Source organism: Mesocricetus auratus, unplaced genomic scaffold, assembly GCF_017639785.1.
Source record: "Mesocricetus auratus isolate SY011 unplaced genomic scaffold, BCM_Maur_2.0 Super-Scaffold_100007, whole genome shotgun sequence".
Lineage (NCBI taxonomy): Eukaryota > Metazoa > Chordata > Mammalia > Rodentia > Cricetidae > Mesocricetus > Mesocricetus auratus.
Window position 1 is genome coordinate 4,742,404 of NW_024429191.1, and position 20,184 is coordinate 4,762,587.

A 20,184-nucleotide genomic window follows, 5' to 3' on the forward strand; every position below is an offset into this window, starting at 1 on the left:
TGTATTATCTTTTCAGCCACCATCTCTTACTGAATTTCCAGAATTCCACCATTTTGAATTAATCTGTTGTCCAGTGTTTAAGTGTTGAACTGTCTTCAAATCATGTGGGTTCAAGCTTTTGTATTAGGGGAGAATTTGAATAAATTATTTCATCTTTTCTGGAAGAAAACCTTCCTCTTTTGAAGGAAATGGAGGTGATAAAGTCCCTGCCTCATAGACTGTGGTGAAGAGGAGATGCTGGGTCATGGACAGAGTACCCTCTGACATCGAAGCCTCTTCAGCACTGTTGAGTCCTCATAGTGACTGAGGATGGCTAGCCCCTTTAAAATAAAGTCTTAGGAAGGAAAGGCCTGAGGTTTAAGTTCACAAGCTTCCTTGTCTCGGTGTTTGCAAAACTCCAGGCTTACTCCCCTTATTCCTGAGCTCACACAGTATGGAGGGACCACACATATTTATTGTAAATGAATTGAATGAAAAAGTTTTGTTGAAACCACAGAAGCTCCAACAGTGTGAAATGTCCTAGAATCTTGTAGAAATTCACATGTTGGTAATGGGGTAGAGGGTCTCAGCATTGCTCCTCCTATTAAGAAACTTGGGTATTCTCAATGAAGACCCAGGTAGCATTAATAATCTGTGCCTTCTTTCTCCTTTCTCCTATCTCCCTTCATGTCTATCCTATTGTCTAATTTACCATTGTCTTACTCCAATTTCCACTAAGCATTCATTTTCATTGCTTTACTATAATTTCTCTGTGTCCCTTTGTCCATTTTCAGTCATTGCCTTTGATCAGATGCTGTCTTCTTTGATACTCCCTGCAAATGTCAACTGGCACTTATTTTCTACTCCTTGTGTAGCTTCAAGGCTTCTTGTTTTTATTTTTATCTTTATTTTTGTTTTTTCGAGACAGGGTTTCTATGTGGCTTTGGAGGCTGTCCTGGAACTAGCTCTTGTAGACCAGGCTTGTCTTGTACTCACAGAGATCCACCTGCCTCTGCCTCCCCAGTGCTGGGATTAAAGGCATGAGCCACTACCGCCCAGACATCTGTAGCTTCATTGGTGAACAGTGGGTCTGGCTTTGTAGGTCTAGTAAAGTTAATTTCTGCAACTTTCAATTAATATTGCTCTGATCATTGTTTCCTTGTTATTTGACACTTTTTAAAATTAAAACCAGTGTGGTGGTTAATTAATTATCAACTTGACAGGATCTAGAGTATGAAACAAACTCTGGGGCATGTCTGGCAGGAAATCCCTCCACTGGGTTAAATGAAATGAGAAGACACACACTGAGTGTGGGTGGCACTTTCGAATGGGCAGGGGCCTCGAGCTGAATGAAAAAGAGAAAGCAAGCTGGCTCTCGTTTCCATCTGTTTCCTTACTGTGGATGCCATGTGACCAGCCATCTCATGTTCCTACTACCAGGACTTGTGGCCATGATTGACTGTACACTCATCATGATCCTATGTAAGCCTTAAGTTTATTTTGTCTGGAATTTTGCCACAGCAGCAAGAAAATTAACTAAGAAGTTCATTTCAATACTTTTCATTAAAATTTCTAGTTTTCTTTCAGACTTAGTATGCTATTTATAAAAATGGCATCCCTGTCTTTTAAAATAGAGAAGACTTTGGTGATGAGCCTGCATGTCCCCTGCTCTGACTCAGAACTTCCCTTGTTTCTGATTTGTAGCTGTCTGCAAAGCACAAAAGCTTATCCCAAGTCCCAGAGGCAACCACTGTCTGGCAGGGAACCTCCTGTATAGGAGGGCTGCTTTCTTCGCCATAGATTTTCTGAGCACGTGATCCATGGCAAGACTATGCTCTATGGTAATTATCTGGCATCTATATCATTTTTACCTCTTCCCTTAGCCTTCTCCTCTCTGAAGAGATTAAGAAGATCATTGTCAGTAGGACCTCGCAATTTGACTGTCATAGGGGTCTGGAAGGTCTTTCCAATCCTTGGTTCTCTGTCAATACTAAAAAGTCTCAGAAATGCCTAAGAGATTCAATTTTAGATGGCAAGGGAGTGAGATCCTGGAGTACAAAGTCAAAAGGATGGAGACAGTGGGATACAGGTAGCTGGGCAGTGGTTTTGAAGAGTGTTCTATTACGGGTGTGGTTGATCTTCTTAGATAGGTTGCAGAGTAGAGAAGGGATTGAACAGGAAAAAGGTACCTTGATCAGAGGGGACCAAATCTAGGAACTTTGTGCTTTACCTAATGGATTATAGAGAAATAAGAGACAAACCTTAAGCGGATTCTGATTCAGCTTATGCATCCCAGAACCTCTGATAATGACCATGAGTCTATTTATTGTAAAATATCATAATAAGATTGTAGGCTTAGGGAAAATTTTTCCTTAAATAAAACAGAATCTAAAATGGTTTTCAAGGAATCTCTACAACCACTATCACTTTAAAACGTGTGGTACTCAGGGCATTTCTACCACTCACTGTTCAGATGAACACCACCGTGGGGCAGTAGGACTTGTGGCTTAAACCCATACATTCAGGGTGATATTTCTAGTGAGACCGATCCTTGCTCTGTGTGGGAAATAATTCATGCCATTTATGTCCTTTGAACTTAGAGCTACCCATGGTGCCCTGCTCTGAAGCTGAGGTGGAAGGTCCAATCTCACAGGGATACAGCCTTCAGCAGTACTGTGCTACACTGGTCTGCATGAGCCAGAGGACAAACGCTGGACAAATGATAGGCTAAACTAGCACTTCAGCAGGGTTACCTCGTCACATAAGTGGAACAGTCACTGACAGGGCACTTTGTTGCCATGCAGTGGGAGCTTTTCCCTTCATGACTCAAGCCTCTCTCAATCAAGCACAGACTCTGGCAAACCCACTTTCCTGAGCCTGCTTGGTTCTCTCCACTTTTCTCTGGGCATTTTCTGATGTAGGCCCTAGCATTCCAGGATACTGTGGACAGTGCTGAGATCACTCCACTCTTCTCTCTCTCTCTCTCTCCCTCTCTCCCTCTCTCTCTCTCTCTCTCTCTCTCTCTCTCTCTCTCTCTCTCTCCCTCTCTCTCTCTCTCTCTCTCTCTCTCTCTCTGTCTCTCTCCCTCTCTCTGTTGTGTATACGTGCGTGTGTGTGTGTGTGTGTGTGTGTTTGTGTGTGTGTGTGTGTCTACAAATGCATGCATGTTGGGAGATGTGTATACATGTGGGGAGGCCAGGGCATAACATCAGGCATCATACTCAATCAAATCTCTGCCTTCCTTTGTGAGATAGTGTTTCTCACAGAACCAGGAACTTACCAATTCACTGGGCTGAATGTCTAGTAGGTCCCACTGTTCTTCCTGCACTTGCTAGCCCAATTCTAGGATTACAGACATGTGCTGCTAATTCTGGGCTCTTTTGTTGATGACAGGACTCTAACTCAGTATCTTGTGTTTGCATGGCAATCATTATACTGATTGAGTCATCTTCCCATTCCTGTTCCTTGTTCTTGTGGCATCCTTGTTCCTGTTTAACACTTTCCCCATGCTACACAAAACTCTACAAGGCCATGGAAAGATAATCCATTTGAGATATGTATGGAAGAGCACAATTAATAAATCATTACAACTTTTACATACGAGAAACTGAGGCACAGAGAGGTAGGTACCCGATACCTGACGGCTAAATTATAATGCTTTTATTTTTAACTAAGGACACCCATATTTCTTTTTTTTCTTTAACATGATAATTTTCTTCCTAGTGGATTTTATCTCTTATACATATCTTGCCACCTCCCAAGTTTAAGGGCATAATGATAAAGCCCTAAATTCAGTGATGCTGTGTTTATTTGCAAAGTACTCTCCAGGCTACATACAGGCTGTGGTTATGGGGACCAACTCTCAGATTAATTTTATACCTGAGGATAGGACCAGGCTCTACCCACCTCCCATTTGAAATGGCATGAACTGAACTTCTGGAGAAGAGGGCACAGTAGGGACAGCTTACGTTTTGTAACAGAAGGAAGTCAGTTGTTCTTGGGATAAATGAAAGACACATTCATTCACACTAGTCTAGCAAGAGGACAAATACTGTAGTAACCTGATGGTGACAGCAAGTGTCTTAGATACAATCAGATCTAAACTAAGTCCATCACTGATGGAGATTAATACCATGCTGCAAGACTGCAGCATTATGAAATTCGAAAGGAATACAATAAAATAACCAGTGTTTCTAATAAATGGCACCAATTCGCACAGAAATATGGTTTGATTTTTCTTATCCAGTATATAAAAATCAAATATATTTCTGTAAACTTATTTGAGGTCATTGATGGTATATCTGTGTTCTTGTGTGTGTGTGTGTGTGTGTGTGTGTGCACATGCACACATGCGTGTCTGATTTTAGAAAATGGACCCCTCTACTGCCCACTGAGTTTAAGCTCTGTTCCAAGCTATTTTCATCACACCAATGCTGTACCATGACCTAGATCAGTATAGGGAGGGCTCATTGTGGTTCTGAAGATGAGGCACATCTTCCTAAAGAGGACTTTCATGAAATGGGACCAAATAGAAAATAGTTCTAATTCATGGAACTGTTTGGAGAGATGAAGAAGGTGAAAGTTAGAGAGTTGCCTGACACTCCAGGTCACACATAATGTCACAGTACAGTCAGGAGATGTTTATTGCTGTGTTCAGAGAACAGAGAGAAACGGAATATTCCTAGTGCTGTACTGATAAATACATTTTTAAGGAAAGTATCGAAAACTACCAGCCATGAAAATCCCTTTCAGTTCTCAGCAGCCAGTAACTACAGCTGTTGTTCTGAAAACACACAGCACACTGAGGCCTGAAGAGGGCATGCCACTGTGGGCAGTTTTAATTTGTCAAGAGAGAAAAACCATCTTTCTTAATAGATACAGTTGTATTTATCTACTCCAAAGTTGATCAAGCCCAAGTCATTAATTCCCCTCAAACAGCACATCACTTGCTTTTTGAGCTCATGGTCAGCAGCCCTTCCACCTTGAGAGACGTATCCCAGAAGAGCTAGTCTGTCTCCACTGAGTTCAGAGCAAACTTGTATAAAGAATGACTCCTGGAGGTAAGGAGGACGGCATGCACGTTAATGAATACTTACATAAATGTCTGCACCATAAAATCCATCCTGGTAAACAACACTGTAAAGGTGCACACACAAAGAGAAACATTCGGATTAGTGCAGTTCCCCATGCAGACGCACCAACCCCCGCACGGGCCAGGTTAGTCTGGTCTCATGATCCAAAACACAGGAACTGAGGAGAGTTTCAAACTGATTAAGGAGGTTGGAGACAACAGCTGTCCATCAAAGCAGGAACTTGTGTAAGCTGGGGTTCCATGTTGAACCAGGGACAGAGTGCTTTTGCTTGACCACCAAAATGAACTTCCCTCTTTCAGAAGAAGGTGCATCGAATGGCTTGGAAAGTCAAAAGGGCTGGTGTGCATTTCCAAGTGGCCTACACAGACCTGAGAATCTTAACAATATAAAAGTTTGGAATCAAGCCACAGCTCCCCTCCCCAACAAACACAAAACACAGCATCCGTTTGAATTGGCTTCAAGGGCAGAGACTCAGAGAAGAACACTTTGATGATGGGCTAGAGCTAAATGGTCTCAGGGGACACTCAGGTGACTCAGAATGGGTCAGACATTTTCTCCTGTAATCATTTCATAAGGTAATAATATTGGTGGTAGTTCTGTGAGACTTTTATTTGTCAATGTAACAGAAAACCTGTATATGTGTATTTTTCATATGTACAAACACATGGGAATGCATATATGTGTCAGTGTTCGTCAAGTCCTTATGTAGTTGTGAGTGTGTTTGGAGGTTCAATTGTATACATGTGCATGTTTGTAAATCACATTCAGGCTAAGGGAAGATTCTCCTTTATGACTGAATAAACCTAACTTTGTGAAAGCTATGGATCATGTATCCTAGTCCCTAGACTCAGAATCCCAGAAAAAAAAGCCACTTCCAGAGGGCAAAGAATGATCTTGGCCTTTTCCAAGTCTTTTGGAATATCAAGACAAAGAAGCTCAATGTTATGTCATCCTAGGGCCATGTTCTATTCCTTAAGTATCTGAGTGGGGTTACCAAAGCCCTGGACACCTTGCAGGCTTTTGTGAGATAATAGATACCCTGAGTATAAAATGCCGTATTTCTAAACTTTGTTTTCAGATCATGGCAGTCATCAGTTCCCTCCCCTAGCATCTTCCCATGAGGTTTCTGGATGATTTATGATATGCTGGCAAAGGATCAGTGAATCTATTGTTGAGTCAAGTCAGGGCCCTAATAGAAGCACAATTTTGATACAAAGGGATTTCACAAACAGAATGAACACGCAGAAAAGCCAGGCATCTCAAGCCAAGGGAGAGTGCATTTCATCACCTAAGCGCTCACACACACTCACACAAAGCAGTGACACTGGCTTGCTGGAGAACACGGGAGTGCACTTCTTTCCCAGAGCTCTTTCAGAGCTGATTGGCAAACCCCCAAGGACCATTATCCTTAAAGTGTGGCAGGGATTTCACACACTAAGGAGGTTGGAAGGAATGCCTTTCAGCTGTTGTTTGTATTTGATCCTGTTGGGCCACAGTTCACAAGAACACTTGTCAGGCAGTGCTAAACCCTAATCTGAAAGGCAGGCAGAGATGTATAGGGTCCTGAACTAGGCTTTGAATTCGTTTTTGACATTAGCAATGTAAAAAGGGACTGTCTGTTGTGGGGTCAGAAGGCAAGGTCAGCTTCCACCAATAGGCCTTAGAACAGATCTGATGAAAAGCAGGCAAGCAACAGATATTGACTTAGGGCCCCAAAGCACAGACCTGAGCCTTAGCTGCATTAAGATCATGTCTGTGTTATGTTTTCATGCCATCATGCCTTTATTCATGCCACCCCTTGGATCCCAGTGTCTTTTCTTCCAGTATCCTCATCCAAAAGCAGCTAGTTCACCACTTAAGAAACAGGCAAGGTGTAGAAGCACAGACATTTGCATTGAAGCGCAGCTTCCCTGGTAAATGGCTCTGCAGCCAGGGACAGAATTACTAAGACAGCTGAGCTTGGCTTACTCTTTGTAAAACGAGAAAAATGGTCACCAAGGCACACAAAGCTACACAGGTATAGGATTTAGTTAGGTAATGCTTTCAAAGTGATGGCTAGCATGCTTAGCATTGTGGTGACAATGTAGTTGAGGGCCTGTGGTTTGATGTTTATGTGTGGTTTGTGTATTTGTCTGTAATGGTTATTATCACTGGAGGAAAAGAAATGAGATAAAACTAAACAATCCTGAATCTTACCAGTACAGAAGACTAAGGGGTGTGGATAAATATTAATCTTTTAAAAAATTAGTATTCATTTTAATATGGGAAACCTTGCATTTTATTAAATGTCTATGTGATAGACAAGGTCTGCTTCAGTTTGTGAAAAATAGTGAGAAAAGCAAAATCTAGGCCTTGGAGGCTCAGGGGCACACGACATGGAAAAGGGTGGAGAGCTAGGCCATGTGGCTGAGACTTCGTTCTTACTCTGCCAGCAAGATGAGTATGAGATGAGTAAGGGAAAATGGCCGCTGCTATGTCAGTCATTCCCATCTATCTGTACTACGAGTTCCCGAAACCAAGAAAGAACACATTGTACCATTTACCTTTGGGAACCTTTTCTCTGAAAAATAACCCAGTCGCTGTGGTTTGTACATGGGCTATGGAAAGTTATTCTGAAACCTCTGGCATCCCAAATTTATGAGATGTGGTACTGAAGGGAAACAGTGGGCAAGCTTCCTTATTCAGATAAGCACAAACAAATGGGATGCAAGTATTGACCTTCTGCACTGGAAGATTTCCTCTGCCTCAACCACTGTGCTGGGCCATACTGGGTGAGGCTCTCCCACCACTGATCCCTAGAAGTCTAGAGTCCCAAGAGGGGAAAGCACAACCACAGCCATGCATCAAACTATAATTAGAGCTGCAGTCTTTGCTGTAGAACGGAGAAACAGAGGCAACCTGGAAGAGCAAAGGATGGAAAGAGGCAGGAACAGGGGGAGCCTGGAAGGACTAGCCAGCAGGCAAAGGGAATGGCGAGTGAAATGACCCATGGTTGGAAGGTGTCTGGCTCCTTGGAGAGCCTGGAGTTAAGAGTACACTTAGTAGCACTGGGTCCCCGAAGCCCTTTAGAAGGTAAGAATTTCAGTTCTTACCAACCACAATGAGAAGGGATTGCCTACTTGTGCCAAGCTTATTTTGGAGGCACAAGGGAGACAGTAAATGATATACCTTCATGATGTTAATAACCCTGGGAAGTCATGAGCTGATATAGCCATTGTCATTTCACTGACAGAGTAAAATAAACCTAAAGGAATGGGCTGCCAGTGTTACAAAAGTGCCACTGCCCCTAAGTTATTAGTCACAGCACAAGCATCATTACTGTGATGACTCATATTTGCAGGTTGCCTGCTCTGGGATGGGTCCCATCAAAGTACCCTGTGCTTCTCACCTTCCTTGTCTAGCCCAGGTTTTCTGGTTCCACAGCCAAACTCTTAATGGCAGGGCAGGCAGTCGTGGTTGAACTTCAGTGTGCCTGAGACTCACCTCAGACACTAACTGAAATACAGATGGCTGGGCATACAGAGGTCTTGATTCAATAGATCTGGATAGGGTGGGTGGTGAAAGGTTTGCATTTCTTTCAAGTGATGGGCAATGTTGCTTCATAGGAAAGGAATTATTGTGTTGCTAAGTCACATATTCCAGGTGTTATTTTTAATTACATGTATGACGAGACTGAAGCTCAGACTCTATGGAATCCTATGCCCATTCTCCCCACCTCCCAGAGTCTCATGTAGCCCAAGCTAGCCTTAACCACACTATGTAGTCAAACACAACCTTGAACTTTTGATCTTCCTACTTCAGTTTCCCAAGTGCTTGGATAACATGTGAACCTCTGTGCCAGGTTTTGCAATGCTAAGGTTCAAGTCCAGGACTTTGCGCATGTTAGGCAAGTGTTCTGAAAACTGAGTGATATCGAAGTCCCCAAGACACTATTCTTGAGGAGTGGCTGAGTGTGAGATTGTCCTTACAGAGTTGTATGGTCCTTTCTAGGAATGGCTCCCAGTGCTTTTCTAATGCCTCAGCAAACTGGAGGAAAAGAAGATGGGGGTCCACGTGGAGGATGCAGCTATAGATACACAGCAGTTTCCACAGTGCAGAAGGGACTTGCTGCCATACACGGAATAGATGCGGTCCTATCTTAATGCAGAAATGGTCTGTCTAGCCATGCAAAGGTAATTGTGTTGCTTGTCAATCATTCTAGGACTGCAATATGCTTTTGCAAGAGCATGATGCAAATTCACATCTCATTTTCTTAAGAAAGTAATAGTGGTAGTTAAATATTTGGATAGAGGCAAGCAAGAAATCATTGCACTATAGCAAATTAGTTTACTTAAAAAAACGAAAAGGGAAGAAAAAGGACAAGGAAGGAACAAAGGCAGAGGATGCCCCAAACTAAGCAATCTGTTTGTGTAACAGAGTATATACCAACCACAAATGTATTTTTGTAGCAAAGGCATTTAAAACCTCTCTTCTCTACTGACCCTTCACCTGGAAAATAAATTATGTTTTTGAATATGTTCAGTTATAACTGTTTAGAATTGTTATCAGGTAGCTCCATGCACACACTGGTATTTGTACATAACTGTGTATGTATTTGTATATGTACATTTTCCCAGGGAAAGTACATATTTTTAAGAAGATTACCAAAAGAATCTGTGTAAGTCCTGCCCTCACTGGAGCCAGTGAAAGTATGTGGGATGGGCCACACCTTTCTTGAGCCCAGGGCTGGGGTGACTATTGTTCACATGTGTGAGGTGGCAGACTCTGGGGGACTTGTTGGTGTCTGAGCATAGGTGCTGAGCCTCTGTGCCCCATTTTCCTGGTCACCCCTGAAGGAACTTGTTGTGCATGAACCTATGGCTGTGGATCTCGGGTGTATTCTTGTATTGGGCAACTTTAAGATACTTGCTCCTGGGGTGCTGTCTGATCTTTAGGTAATAAAGAATTGCCCTAAAATACTTTTCCAGGTAATTCTTGAAGTTGTGTGTACAAGTGTCCTAATTTAAGTTACTCAAGGATGTACAGATTATCATGGCGTCCTATATGGGATGCTGGGCTCAGTCTAGTGAGTATGTGCCCAATTCTACCTATATTGCCACCTTCAAAGTTCCTTTAAATGGCAACTCCATAATGGATAATTTCTCATGAACATGACAAACTGGACAATAGGACATTGTGGCTTCTTCAGTAAAATGTCAGTAATGACAAGGAGAAATAGGAGCATCCTTATCCATTGTACTCTGGGACAGCCCACTAACTGAGGTACTATGCTTAGTTTACGGAATCCACAAACTTTTGTTGTGCCTCTTCCTAAGACTATGTCTGTGCTTTGTGGGTAATATGTTGTTTGTGAACTGCAGGGGCTCCCCAGTAAAGAGGTAAAATATACATGAAGGAAGAGATGTAAGATTAGCCTCTGTACCAACTCAAGAAAAGGGAGCACTGAGGGTGGGGAGCATTGGCAACTTACAAAAATGTCAATGGTCACATCAACCTCAACAAGATTAGCTGCAGTCCAGTAGATGTATGCTAGCATTGGTCTTACTGAGCTGTAACTTTGTAGGGCTCTTCCTATTTCATCCTTCATCAACCTGATGCAGCTGCTGCATACTTTACTCTCCTATCAAACACACTGTATTTCCTTGTAAATTTCTAGGGTGGTAAAATCCTGTATTACTTTCTAGAGTCTGATTCACTTACTATTGGCAGCTGATAGTGAGTTTCTGGCTGTGTGTTAGGGTTGTCTGATTATTTCTTTGATCCTTTATTGTCCATGGGCAAAGGTATTGCTCCATGAGTGAAGGACTACCTTCCTTCTAAGCCAATGAATCCAGACGGGGAAAAGGGAAACAGGCACCTAACCAAATCTCTGTTTTTCACCAGTACTTTGTGTCTTGCAGATTCTTGACATCAGCCTTTTGCCCCATGTTGAGAATCTTTCATAGTTAATTAATTAATTTGTGTGTGTGTGTGTGTGTGTGTGTGTGTATGGTATGTGTATGTATGGTGCTTGCACATGAGTGTACCTGTAAGTGTGCACAGAGGGCAATGCAGGACCTACAGCATTTTCTATCATTTTACTCTCTGGGAGCTGGAAGCTTGCTCTTTTGGGCTAGTCTTGCTACCAGTGAGCTCCCAGGATCTGCCTATCTCCAGTCTCTCACTGCTGGGATTACAGGCAACCCTAGCCATGCCTAACTTTTTTTTTTAACTTGGTGTTAGATTCAAACATAGGTCTTCATGTTGGCAAAACAACTGCTCTAAGTCAGTGAGCTATTTCTCCAGCTTCTGTCATTGAGAAGTCTATTTTAACTTCTAATTCCAGAATTTCAGCCATAAGATCTTTCCCCCGAGTACAGTTCAACTCAATACCCTTCCCTTGGCACATGCTATCACTTGTGTTCTGTTGTATGTTCTATATAGACTGATGATATGTTCAAGGAAGCAGAAGGGCATAAGCCACCATTGCAGCTAGGATAGTCAGGAGGACTCCTGGAATATTACATTTCCATCCCTTCCAAAAGAGTCACAAACATGTTGTGTACCATTTGGAAGTGCCTGTTTCTCCCTGGCGAACATGGTGTTAATTAGTTATGCATGGTTATTCCCAGCAAAGAGCACATTCATTATAAGTTAGTAAATTTCAATTTTATAGCAGGTGTGTTATGTTGAGGTTTTTACAAATTGTTCATGGGAGGATAGGCCATATAATTTTACTTATTCTTTCGTGTTCAATATAGTAGTGAGATACTGACTAGGGTATATACAGAGAAACTACAATTACCATGTACTAAGATGATGATTTTCAGACAGAAAAAAAGTGGCTTAAATGTGCTATTCTACACTCACAGCTAACGAACCTTCCTTTAGCAATAACATGAACCTAGATGACTGTTTATCTGTTTCTACACTTTCCCCAATGCCTTCCAGAGCCCATATATCAAATGGGCTCATGCTGGGTGGGTGGTATACAGATTATAGAATCAAAGGTCCTTTATATGACATAGGGATACACTGGGGGCAGGGAGAGACTTTAAAGCCAGGTGGCTCTTATTTTATATCATCTACAACCTCTCTTGTTTATTTTGACCCACTAAGAAACCTCTCCTGACTAACAACTGTAATGACTTACACAAGAAACTGGATGTCAGTCATCTTGTTCCTTTATCTTGCCTTTATTCTCTTGTTTTGATGATTTCACCTAGCCTCATTCCTGCATATTCTCCAGTCTGCTTCATAGTCTTTGTTTTTTCACACACTTCAGCTCGGCTCTTTTGGAGTGGGTGAGATATAAATAAACAATGACAAGAGTATTTCCCTTTGTCATCAGTATAGCAAGTGAGCTGGGGTAATTCAGATTTCCTAAAAGATTTATATGCAACAAAGCTTTTAAGAAAATGCATTTAACCCTTTTCATATTATCATGAGCATAGACACAGTCTTTCTACAGACGAGAAAGCTAGTCCTTGGCCTGGAAAAGCTCACACCAGATCCTCCTTAGTGTAGCCGAATTTTCTATGCAACTTGAGAGGTAAGTAGAGCTCAATTCACACTTTGAGTTTAGCAAAGCTTTGTCCTGAGGGTCGGGCTAGCCTAAGGACCAAAGGGTGTTTAAGCAAAGTCTGTCCATTCCTATCCTGTTGTACCAACCAAAAGTATCCTAGACCTTGTGCTATGTAGGGCCACTGCCCTACAGGCACCTCTCTCTCTTCATGCTCAGAGGTGGAGGAATGCCCTTCCAAGATCCCTAATGAAAGAACAGAGGAAGTGCCATTTCAGGCGTTCTCCCTTGTGTTAGTCAATCTTTCTTTCCCTCCCTCCATCCTATTTCCCTCCTTTCTTCCTTCCTTTCTTCCCAACCATCCCTAGATCTTTAGTTGTCAGTAACAACATCCAATCACAGGTAGCCTCAGTTAGCCTTAGAAAGCAAATCCATTTTCACTTTCCCCATGGAGGGGAAAGGACAGGCTAGGCCATTGTGGAAAATGCAAGTAAAAGGCAAATTAACTATAATTTCATTCCTGTCTGGCATGTTGTGTTTGACTCAATATCTAATTTTCTCAGGCAAAAGTTCATACACCTGGGAGTGCAAAATGTCTATGGGGAGGGAAGCAAGATTACCCCAGTGAATTTTATGTATGGGAAACCTCATGTCCCTTTGAATTCAAGGAGTAAATGTAGTCCAACCTCCTTAATAACCAGATGCTTGCAGTCCTCAGAAATACATATTTGGCTGTAACCATTTCTCTGTTCTCCAGCATTCAGTCTCAAAGAGAATTTACATAACAACATGTGACATGTAGAATGCTTAAAGGCACCAACCATGACCAGACAAATTACACTCATTTTTCAATACTCTTTGCAAGGTGCTTTGCAGCAGGCGCGCTAGGCTGCATGCTGGGGAGGTTCTGGTGGGGTGGTCAAGACCATCATGCGCTCGCAAACACTCCGTGCCTCTGGGGAGGGAGAGCAGGTGCAGAGAGGCCCCCCTCCCAGGAGGGTGCAGTACTTACCCGCCATAGGCCGGGATTGGGGGTGGGGGCGCTGCAGCCCTGAAGGTGTTGTACACGGTGCGGCCACGGCCTCTCAGGTGGGCCCCTCGGTATGCAGCTGCAGCAGTGGCGGCTGGATATGGGAAGCCAGGCACTATGCGAGAGAAGAGAGAGCAGGATACCATGAGATAGGTGCACATGTAATGTAGTCTGGTGAGGACCACTTCCCCAACCCTGTTTATACAGGGTCTACCCTCTCTCAGTAAGATTCAAAGGGCAAACAGCAGTGCTGCAAGGATGGAAACAAACACGGTGAGTATGGTGTAGGTACAACAGTAACTTCTGACCATAGGATATAAGAAGTGACAGACATTTACAGAGAATTCCTCAGAACAGGACACAAGCTCCCACATAAGCCCAAATTATAGAAAAGTAAATTTGAAACTTATGTCAATGCCTCAACCACTGTCTGTGCATATATATGCACTCATGAGAGTATGGGTACGCATATATCTGGGTACATGCTTGAGAAACATGTTTGTATAGACGTGACTTTTGAATATATCCTGTGCATATATAAAAATGTATATACATATATATGCACATGCGTATTATATTTGTATCCTATTTGTGTGCATGCAAATATACACATCTGTATCTACACATATACACATGTATTTTTTGAACGATGGCAGTTATCTTTGAGACTGAACTGAATAGAATTAAAAGTTCATTATTTTGCTTGTAATTTCCCCTATTTGTCTTTATATTCTACATCCCTTTTATATCCATATGTGGCTTGTTACAAATTTGATTTTTTTCAGGGAAATTGTTGGGGGTGGAATGTAAGACTTTAGGCATTTTTGTTGGGCAAGTGCTTGTCCATTGAGCAGCACTCCCAGCCTTTGACTGGAACTTTTAATTGAGGCATTCTTGCAGATATATTCTATGAGTATGAAAGCTGCTTTGTGTCCTCAATGGCTTATCAGCATCTCACAAGTCCCTAAGTGTCAGTGCATATGTACCTGTGTCTGTAGACAGGGAAGTCTGATAACTACCTCTTTGGAAAGAGAGCTCCTCATCTGAGGAGACTGTATCAGTAGTTGGGAGAGGAGCTATTCCTGGCAACTCCCCAAGTCTTGAATGTTCTCTTCGGGGACCCTTCCACCCATGCATGCAGATATGAACTCCTAAGGAAGGTCCAAGCAGCCATTAGGAAAACGTTCTGGCTCTAGATGCCCAGTCTCTTGCTGAGACAATGTTCTACCTATGCTGACTCTCTTGTTCACTTAAAGGACATTGTACCCTATACTTTATATCATGCAGAGATTGGATTCCTGAAAAATATATGTGAAAAGCCACTATTTATAAAAGCTACAGAAAGGACTCAGAAATCAGAAATGAGAGGCACAACAGGATGTCTGTAACACAGCCAAATTCCCTTCTTCCAGGCTACTGCAGGACTTCTGACCAAGTGAGAGCATTCTCATTTATAGCATACTAAAGATATTCTCCACCTTGCATCACACTGCGGAGAGGGGCCCAAGCCCCTCTCCATCACCTTTAAGAGCAGAAGACTCCTGCCCCATGTATCTTATTATATCCAAGAGTCTTTCTCATACCCACCTAAGTGTGAACCTGGATAGGGATTGTGGGAGGAGCACAAAAAACTGAGAAATAAATTAGGAAAGTGTGCAAGAGCCCCAGGAGTACTTGCTCTCTAAGAGGTAAAGGTGCCACATGGTGACCCTGGAGGTCTAGAGTAAAACCTTCCATCTGGTCAGAGTGTGTTGGATGAGCCAGGGATGTTTGCAATTCTCTATGCATTCTTAGTAGGAATCATTCCCTTTAAGTGAAGATCAGCCGTCAGTGGATGTCTGGAATTTGGTACACATTCTTGAAGTATGAACAGGGGCTTTTATCATACTTCCCTTTGCAGCACGAGTAAAATGATAAGATCATAGAACAAAGCCAGATTGACTATCCTCCTATTTCTGTCTGAAGTTTATGTCGGACAGTTTTTGTGGTTATGATTCAAAACAAATTGCATGGGTTTATTGACCCAGTCAATCTCCAGCACCCAAGTTTCCTGGATAATGTTTCAACCAATATAGCAGAATTGGAGGAAGCAGGAAGTGCTCAGCTCATTCAGGTCTAGGGATGCTTGTTTCAGGACCAGGGAGATGCTTGGGAATGATTCCATCCTGATTCTGTCTCAACATGATTCAAATAAAAATCTTCATAGCATGTTTTGCATTTTCAAGATAAGGAAATTGAGAAATTTACAGTGTGGTTGAGCAGCTGGTTTGTTGGGTGAGGGCACTCGGTAATTATGCTGACCCATTTGTTATCCCCCTATCCGGAGCCACAGAAGCAAAATCAGCTTTTCCAAGTTGCAGAGATGAGATGCCTTGTGAAGTAGAAGCTTGACACTGGAGTGAAGAGAGCAAGTGCTGCTCAGCCTGGAGAGCCAGGCCTCTATTCTGAGACGGTCTGGTTTTCTTGGGTGAGATAAGTGCCTGTAGATACTGAGATGAGGCTAGGGGATCTTCTTTATACATCCTACTCCCTTTTCCTCCCTTCTTCCCTCCTCCATTCCTTCTGCTTCCCTCTGTTCCTCCTTTCTTCCTCCTCTCCTCATTATTCCCTTCCATCTTTATATCCATCTTCTCCTTTCTTTCATTTTCTTCGTTTTCATCTTTCCTTCACATACCCCCCCACACACACACATAAAATATCCTCTGAAGACAGATGCTCTGGGTCTCCCATGTCAAAATCAAGTAGCTTGGATTGTACCAAGAGAGACGAAAAACTCTTTCTTGGTGTTATAAAGCAAGCTCCATTAGTGCAGAGCTCTCCATCTGCCCTGCTCTTTGGTTTCAATGGGCACCTAACTGCCCTCAATTCCAACTTTGGTTGTCCCTTAGTACCTAACTGCCTCTTTCCTTGTAGGAGCGCATAGCCCCTTTTTTTCACTGTCCACTTTCCATCGCTGCCTGGAACTACAAAATAAACAGGACAAGTGGCAGAGTTTGTCGTGAGGCCTAGGAAGATCATCTCTACTGTGGTCCCGAGAGATGCTGAACTAGCCCAGAGATGCCACTAGACACAGAATCCACGAGTTTCCAGTAGGAGAGAATGCTTGAACAAATATAGCATTTTAACATATCAAAATCATCAGTTTTAGCCACTTTGATTTTACTATCGTTGGCCTGGCTCAAAAGTGTTTTCGGGGTCAGTCAAGAAAATGCTTGCCTTTAAACCATAGGGACCTGAGATTTTGAACCTAAGAATCTATAATTAAAAGCAAATAAAAACAGGCATGGTAATACAAGCATCTAGTCTCAGCACCAAAGAGGGGGGAGCAATGGATGCCTGGAACTTACTGGCTAGTCAGCCTAACCATAACCATTAGGGCAAGGCTCTCCATCTGCCCTGCTATTTGGTTTGGAGGAGCACCTAACTGAACTCAACCCCAACCTCAGTCATCCTTTAGTACCTAACTTCCTTTTTAGTCTCAGACTATGAGTGACCCTGACTGAAAATAATGAGGTGGTTGGCACTTCAGGAGGATCAGAACCCGAGTTCACCCCCAGGTATGCACACACTCTCCCACTGACCCCACACACAAAATGTTGCTTGTTCTGAGTAAACTATCCCATAAACAATCTTTCCTGCCCAGCCACAGCTCTGCCTGAGCATAGCAATTCTGTGAAGCAAGCAAGTTAATGCCCATCCATTTCCATATGATAAGACTTTTGGAGTCATTTCTTGTGTTTCTTCCCTTCTCTAAGTGTTTTTCTCTCATGGCTGTCATGTGTCACAAAGTCACATGGTCAGTTTCAAGGGCAAAGAACACAACTTTACATCAATATACTAAAAGGATGGGAAAAGTAAAATTTTCTTACTTGTGTACTGGGTCTGGGTTTATAAATGCTGACATATGGTCAAATGTGTATTTGAAACAATTACCTGGGCAGATAACCAACACACAGATTAAACACAAGGCAATGAATTTATTCTTCAAATGTAATGGGAAATACCTCTTAATGATTCATTTCCTTCATGAAGCAACACTTAATCTTGTTGAGTTAAAGTATTTTATCATCTATGCACATTTTGGTTCAAGAGTTTGTATCCATTAAGTAGATAATAAATGCTTAATAAATGCAATGTAGTACCAAACAAAAGCCACAAACTCTCTCCGTTTCTGTAATCAGCAAGCTGGCATTAAAATGAAGTACATAAATGTCACCTTGGCTAATTTTTCTATATAAGATGTGTCTAATGATTCCTACCTATAATCCTACCACTTGCAATGCTGAGGCAGGAGAATTACAAACGTTGAGGCCAGCCTGAGCTACATAGTGAGATTCTGTCTCCAAGAAACAAAATAAAAAACAAACAACAAGTAATAATGTTAGAAAAACAAAACGATGCCAACTCACAGGTATATTTAGAACCACAATTCTTGAGTTGGATCCCCCAACCCTGACAGATGACTTGAGATTAATAAACACCTAAAAAAACCACAACTAAACGACAATGGTGGCATTCAAATTGATGTGTGGATGCAGGATTCAATTCTGGATTTCCTCCTGTGAGGAGAAGATGAGGAAGGGAAAACGCATACATTCTCTCTTAAACCTGTGTAGCATGAATCAAAGTTTGGGGAGTAGTTCACAAGCTATTATGGAACACCAGAAAAGCACAGGGCAGGATCAAAAATTCCCTAGGTGTCTGACACATCTCCATCCCTAGCTCTACACAGCAGCCTGACAAAGTCCTTCAGTGAGAGAGATGAATGTGATGAGTGCAGGGACAGAGTCAGGGGAGTGTCACATTGCCTTTGGGAATAAGGAATCTTCCTACATTGTAGAAAATCATGGGATAGAAGCTTAACGAAAGGAACAAGAGGCACTCCGTAACTCTTGAGTATTAAGGCAAATCAATGATTTTAAATAGAAGACATGAGGGTATAACAGCCAGCCAAATGAGCCATTTGCCAGAGTGTCTACTGCTTCCTGCCCATGTCTGCCTCAAAGACAAGCTTCCACCTTCAATGAGCTCCACCTTCATGTATTTACAGTGACTAGTGCCTCCTCCCTCTCCATCTCGTTTATGAACATGGTGCTTACCTTAGAAAATAAACACAAATGAGATCATTTCACCAGCCTGGAAATCCCAAGAGAAGAAACACAAAGCCAGTGGAAAATACTTGAGGGTTATAAACTGCATATTAAAGTTTTAGAGCTCTGGGAGAGACAGAAGAATAGCAGATGCATTCCCCGACAGGGGGGCTGATTCTGCAACACAGCCATAAAAATATACAGCCCGCTTTAATGGGCAATTATTCTTTGCATTTGTGTGCTGGGTTGAATTTGCATGAGATTGCCAGATGCCCTGGTAAAGGTGTTGCCATCAGAGTGGGCTCTTTGTCTTGTGCCTTCTACCCCTTCACATCCTGAAGCCTCGCTTGTTTTCCCTTCCTTTGAAGAGTTGAAAACACAAGTGCACATGCTAATATGTGATTGAATTATTCTGCAAGTAATGGATGGTAGGACACATTCAAATGCTTAAATTTGGGGGTGCAAATGTGCCTTTGACAGCAGGTTCAGGGGCTTATTGGATTCCCTCGTGGCAAAGACTCACATTTCACGTGTCAGACTATAAATTATGATATGGTGTGGTACTTAACAAACACACTGGGGCACCATAAACAGCCAGCCTAGCTCCTGAGAGGCTGGGCATTGTGCAGTAAATATCTTCACGAGAGGTCCAAAAACCAGATTGTTTTTTTCCGAATGGCCAAAAATGTTAACTTCTGTTTTCAAAATGAATTCAGAATTAAAGTCTACCAATCTGGCTTGGGACACAGGGTTCACACATGACTAAATCATCCTCTTTAAGCGACAGTCGGTGGCAAATGTAATATGACAGGGTGTATAAAGTTCTGGGTTAAAATAGAAAGGTCTTCTTTTAATCCAGTAATTTTAGGGCTTGGGGGCAAACGTGATTCATTCTTTCTGTCATTTATAAAAGGATCTCAAACAGCTCCTTAATATGTAGAAATTCTGGTGCTTCTACTCATAAGTATTTATGTCTGAAGTCCACATTTGGTATCCGCTCTTGTTCAGCCCAAATGATGTTAAATGCTGCTGCTTAGAAGTGAATAAATCTACATTTTGGACAAACTGGTTCCTTATAGGACATCCTCATTAGAAATGCATTGAATGGGAAAACAAAAAAATTTCTAATTAATGTACAATTCTAATCACCATTCTCCACATGGAAGAGTAATTTTTCACTGTTCATTTGCTTGGTTTAATCTCAAAACTGACATAACAGAAATGCAATGCCCTATAAATCTCCACTCGTTTCTTTCTTTAATATTCATATTCCATTGAACTGCCAAGGCTTGTTGCTGCATTCTACTACAGCATCCGAAAGTGTCGATAAAAATATTGTGAAAGGCAAGATGTGTTTCTTGCTGGCTGCGCTGGCCTTTTATTTGGGGGGGACACACAATAAATGGCTGGTGGATTGTCCCTCGGCTGGCTGGCTGGTGGGTGATTAGTGATTAATTACCTTGCAGCAAATTGACACGGCACCAGGAAATT

General features: G+C 42.2%; 1 protein-coding gene across 9 annotated transcripts in view; it reads right to left on the minus strand.

The window, feature by feature from the left end:
- The window catches only part of Rbfox1 (RNA binding fox-1 homolog 1), a 2,068,553-nt gene that overhangs the window by 41,803 nt on the left and 2,006,566 nt on the right, over positions 1-20,184 (minus strand). For 5 of the 9 annotated variants that reach the window (XM_040747948.1, XM_040747949.1, XM_040747950.1 and 2 more), the window contains one exon: positions 13,586-13,718. In XM_040747948.1, the coding sequence (XP_040603882.1) occupies positions 13,586-13,718 (133 nt within the window). Of the gene's footprint in view, positions 1-5,075; positions 5,116-13,585; positions 13,719-20,184 lie in introns of all 9 variants that reach the window. The other 4 variants (XM_040747953.1, XM_040747951.1, XM_040747957.1 and 1 more) reach the window with 1 other exon arrangement.